General features: G+C 39.7%; 1 protein-coding gene across 1 annotated transcript; it reads left to right on the forward strand.

Moving 5' to 3' along the window:
• The first annotated feature begins 573 nt into the window (after nucleotides 1–573).
• On the forward strand, nucleotides 574–4,718 carry dhx58 (DEXH (Asp-Glu-X-His) box polypeptide 58). Its single transcript, XM_038278311.1, has 12 exons — nucleotides 574–734; nucleotides 834–1,034; nucleotides 1,143–1,347; nucleotides 1,449–1,639; nucleotides 1,731–1,844; nucleotides 2,350–2,482; nucleotides 2,592–2,777; nucleotides 2,886–3,136; nucleotides 3,238–3,549; nucleotides 3,635–3,825; nucleotides 3,917–4,016; nucleotides 4,108–4,718. Exons 2-12 carry the CDS (start codon nucleotides 858–860, stop codon nucleotides 4,291–4,293), a joined length of 2,046 nt encoding a protein of 681 aa, XP_038134239.1. The 5' UTR covers nucleotides 574–734; nucleotides 834–857; the 3' UTR covers nucleotides 4,294–4,718.
• Nucleotides 4,719–5,156: the final 438 nt, after the last annotated feature.

Raw genomic sequence — 5,156 nt, forward strand, 5'->3', positions numbered from 1 at the left:
TTTCTTTTTTTTTGTGTTTCTGATTTATTATATCAATTGAGCGAAAAGAGTTTAACTTTTCTCTTTTTTGCTCTAAGGGATTTGTTATAAACTTCTAAATAAAATTTTTTAATTCACTAGAATATTCATATTTTCTTATGGTTGTTAAAGCTTTCTTGAATTTTTTTGGTACTGGTTGCTATGGAGTTGTTTTGTTATCCTTAGGTGGTATGTAAATGTTTTGCATGTATTGTATTAAGGTCAGAATGTAAATCAGTAACCAAATGAAAACAACTTACAGCAACTAAAAGATGAGTGTTATGTATGAGCAGAAAAGCTCTGTAAGTTTTGTTTTCCTGGTATAAAAATAAGGCGGGGCCAAGTAAGGGTACCATGAACCACCCAGGAAGTAGAACATTCATGCGCTATCTGCTTTAAACCACAAGTGAATAAGTATAAATAAAATGCAATTAATAAGTATGAGTGTAGATGGTATTTATTTTCCAACAGCGATTGTAAAAGAAGTTTTCTTAGGTGAGCTAGGATCAGGTTTCCTGTGTCACTGCATAATAAACAAAGTGTTGGACTTCCAGAAACTCCCTCAGTAGGGCCACATTCATGAGATCAGATGGTTTTTGCTTTCGTTTTCCAGTTTAAACTTCACAAAGACTGATCTGCACAATTTAAATCCACACCACCTGCCTGGTGAAGTCTCAGTAGAGAAGGAGAAGCTGAAAACATCGAAGCGATCTCTGGTAAGTTTAAATTCCTCAGATGTTTTCTATCAGAAAGAGATTCATGACAATGAGTGATCACCCTATGCTTGCCTTTAAAGAATTCCCTTTGTGTTTTAGTGGATTCCCACGACTAAGCAAAGGATGGCAGATTTTCAACTACGTGACTACCAGAAGGAAGTGGTGGAAAAGGCACTGAGGGGAGAAAATGTCATAATTTGGCTCCCAACAGGAGGTGGGAAGACCCGAGCCGCTGTCTATGTGGCCAGAAGACATCTGGATACCACACCAAATGGCAAAGTCATGGTGCTGGTGAACAAGGTACTCAACAATGAATTCAAGGATAAGAAAATTACAACTGTTACCGATTCTATCTAAGCACCAAATGTATTCGGGTTACTTAGTACATCAACACTTTTATGATGACAGGTTCACCTTGTAGACCAACACTACACCAAAGAGTTTTGGCCTTTTCTGGGTGAAGATTTTAAACTGATGAAGGTCAGCGGTGAGAGTGATGAGAAGGATTTCTTCGGGATAGTGGTGCAGGCCAATGATGTGGTCATCTGCACAGCACAGATCCTGTATAACGCTCTGATCAACAAGGAGGAAGCAAAACACACAGAGCTCTCAGGTCTGTGAACCAACCTGATCAGGAATGTTGCTTATGATGGGTGAGGAGCATTACTGTGCTTCAGCAAACTAACCACATCCTCCATTTCTCATTGCACTCAGATATCACTCTACTGATAATCGATGAGTGTCATCACACCCACAAGGAGTCAGTCTATAACAAAATAATGAGACTCTATGTGGAGAAAAAGCTGAAAGGACAGCGGCCATTACCACAGATCCTGGGTCTCACAGCATCACCTGGAACAGGAGGTGCAAAGGTGCTGGGGGATGCTGTAAAACATGTCCTGGAGGTTAGTTTAACCATGAGTTAAAGACTTGACATCACTTGTCATCAGCAACTGTTCTGAGAGCTACATGCTTGTTTTCCTCTCTGTGTTTTAGATCTGTGCTAACTTAGACTCAGTTATTGTCTCGACTAAAAACTATATCCCTGAGCTAAAGGAGAGGGTACCACGGCCAAAAAAGACCTTTGACATTGTGGAGAAAAGAGTGGCAGTAAGTAAATGTACACATTTTTAACACAATAAAAAGGGAATCTTTGCTGTTGCAAAAAGATATGCTGTAACTCCTACTGGTTATGGCACTTAACATGGGAAATGTGGCACACCAACCAGCGTGGCATTTAACTGGGAGTGGGGAAAAAAATCTGCTTGCGACAGTGGAGAAGAATCTCATTTAACAGATTTCTTCCTGTTCAAAGTGAGTTTTCTTCTCCACTGTCGCTACGGGCATGCTTTATGTGAGGGATTGCCTCAATGAGTCGATGCAATCAACTGGATTTCCTTACATAGAAAACTTTGAATGAGTTTGACTGTATGATCTAGCTGAATTGTAAAGTGCCTTAAGATGACATGTGTTGTGAGTTGGCGCTATATAAATAAACAGAACTGAATTTAATTTAAATGAGCGCACACACAATCACTATTAGCTCATTAGTAGCCAGTTCTTATCCAGGACAAAAGTCATGTTTGTTGGCCTAAGCTCACCTCTTTTCTTTAAGGACCCACTTGGAGATCATATTAAGTGGATGATGCAGCTAATCCATGAATTCATGAATCTTCCCTCTGATGTGAGGCTCAGAGAATGCGGGACACAAGAATATGAGGCGGATGTGGTGGTTCTGGAGCAACGAGGTAAAACCATGGTTTGGGATTAAACTGTTTTATGAAAGAGGAGATCCGATCTTTGAAGAGTGCATCTATCTTCCTGATTCTCCTATTCAATCTTTGTAATTTGGATCAGGAGTCAGAGAGAACAACAGACTCTTGGCACAATGCGCACTCCATCTCAGGCAGTATAATGATGCCCTGCTCATCAATGATACTCTGAGAATGATGGATGCATATCGCTCTCTAGAGGATTTCTACAACACAAAGTACACCACGGCTATTGATGGAACCGACTTCTTCCTGGTGGGGCTTTTTCAAGGTAAAAAAAATACTGGAATTGATCTGTTTTGGTTTTCTGATCAACTGAAGCTCTGTTTGGTATTCTAACATGTTCATCCCTGTGGGTTTGTTTTTTTTCACTACACAGAGAATGAGGCGGAGTTGAAAAAGTTTGCCACAGATCCTCACTTTGAGAACCCGAAAATGGCAAAACTTGAGAGCACTCTGGTAAGCCAGTTCGGCCCAGATGTCCAGTCTAGGGGAATTCTCTTTTCCAGAACTCGCAAGAGCACTCACTGCCTCCTTGACTGGGTCATTGAAAATAAAACCTTGCAGAGAGCTGGGATAAAGGCTGCCATCCTGACAGGGGCTGGTAATGGCATCACTTACATGACACAGGTGTGTCTCTGAAGGTTTAATCAAACAATATAAAGCCTTTCCTTTTCTTTAACAACTCTCCAAAGAGTTTTCTTATTTACATATTCTATACTTTCTTGTAGAACGAGCAGGCAGACACGATACGGAAATTTCGAAATGGTACACTCAACCTCCTGATCTCCACCAGTGTGGCAGAGGAAGGCCTGGACATCCCTGAGTGCAATCTGGTGGTACGTTATGGACTTCTTACAAATGAGATAGCACAGCAGCAGGCAAGTGGTCGTGCCCGAGCAAGGGACAGCCAGTATTCAGTGGTTGCTGAAGCTGGAGGACGGGAGATCCGCAGGGAGCGTATCAATGAGTACCTGGAGGAGCTGACTGGAGAAGCCATTGCCAAGGTCCAAAGTATGAGTGAGCATGAGTTTCGTACTAAGGTCAGGATCTAAGAAAAACTCCTTTTTTGTTATGTTATTCTTTTCTGCTCCTCATTCCTGACGTGTTACTGCTCTTTTTTTTTAGATAAACGAACTTCAAACAGAGGCCATCATTATGAGTAAAGTTTTAGAAGATCGTAAAACTGAGAAGAAAAACCGATACGCTGCCTCTAGAGTCAGGATTCTGTGCAGAAACTGTTTTGCTCAAGTTGCATCTGGGAATGACTTTAAACTTCTGGAAAATGCGCACTACGTTAACGTAAATAAAGATTTTAAGTGAGTAAATCTCTTCCTTACTTGTTTTGCAAAAGGGAACCCAATTAAAACACCATCCCCCTTTCTAACTGTTGCTTTTATGTTTGATCAGACAACATTACAAACTGGGTGGAAAGGTGCAGCTAGAGAGACGGTTTGAGGACTGGGAGCCTGGATGCACAGTGAGCTGTAATAATGGCAACTGTAATAAGGTACAGTTGAATCTCTGGTGAATTATTTAAAACCTGATCAGATTTGGTGTTTATTTGCAGGTCTAACTCTTAATATTGTTTCTATTTACAGGATTGGGGATTTGAAATGAAATACAAAAAGGTGGCCCTACTTCCAAATCTAGCCATCAAGAACTTTGCTCTGGAGACGCCTGATGGAAGGATCACAGTTAAGAAGTGGAAAGATGTTCCTTTTGCGGTCGAGGAGTTTAGCTTTGAGCAGTACTATGAAGAGAACGTCGAGGGCTGGTTCGATTGAGACAAAGATAATCTCAGGGCTATATTTCATGCTCCACTTTCATTTGTTTCTACTGTATTTTCAGGTGGATAGTGTAAACATGAATTTTATTGTTGGATGTGCTTGAACATAAACAACACTCCACACATGCTAGGTTGTATTAGTGCTGCTGGGGCTGTTAGACATAAGCTTAAAACCCTATTACTCATCGATCATGCATGAAATTAGCGAGACGGCTTTGTTTATGCCCAAGGTCCTTAACCTGCTGCATGCTCTGTATGTGAGCGTCCTTGAAAGTCCTCCTTGAAACTTGGTTGCACATAAAGCTTTTACAAATGTATGTTATATAAAATATATTTTAATCTTGTTGTTGTTGAATGAAATCTGTTTTACTTTTTTATGTATGCATCTAAAGTAACTAAACCTGAAATAAACTGTTTTTAAGAATCATATCTAATGAAATAATACTTTGATTTTCCACTAGATGGCAGTGTTAGTCAATCAAAGTAAAATAGTTGGATTTCTATGGCTGTGAAGAGTGACAAAAGAACTTTTAAACTCACTTTTTGTCAATGATCCACTAATAGCAGTGGTTCATTAACACTTAAAGAGACTCTGATAGCATAACTAAGTCTGAATCCAAATATGTACAAAACCAGAAAAGGTCAGAACCCATTGTTGCAGGTGTTTTCATAAATGCTATCTGTCCCTTTAGAGAGAAATGTCATATGACACAACAGCAAAAGTATGTAGTCTACTTTAGACTATGAATTAGTTTTATTCTTCTTGAAGATAAATAATTGGCATACCAGATTGAAAAAAAACTAAGCCTTGAAAGCATTAGAAAATATTTTAAAAAGGTTGATCTTGGTCAGCATTAAAAG

The sequence above is a fragment of the Cyprinodon tularosa genome, unplaced genomic scaffold, assembly GCF_016077235.1.
Source record: "Cyprinodon tularosa strain WSP-4 unplaced genomic scaffold, ASM1607723v1 ctg14, whole genome shotgun sequence".
Taxonomy (NCBI): Eukaryota; Metazoa; Chordata; class Actinopteri; order Cyprinodontiformes; family Cyprinodontidae; genus Cyprinodon; species Cyprinodon tularosa.

What these genes read in the sequence shown, in the direction of transcription:
- dhx58 (XM_038278311.1), top strand. Translation starts at nt 858, where the DNA reads ATGGCAGATTTTCAACTACGTGACTACCAGAAGGAAGTGGTGGAAAAG. An exon ending in TTGTGGAGAAAAGAGTGGCA is followed by an intron (nt 1,845 to 2,349) that starts GTAAGTAAATGT and finishes CTTTTCTTTAAG; the next exon opens with GACCCACTTGGAGATCATAT. An exon ending in GGTGGTTCTGGAGCAACGAG is followed by an intron (nt 2,483 to 2,591) that starts GTAAAACCATGG and finishes AATTTGGATCAG; the next exon opens with GAGTCAGAGAGAACAACAGA.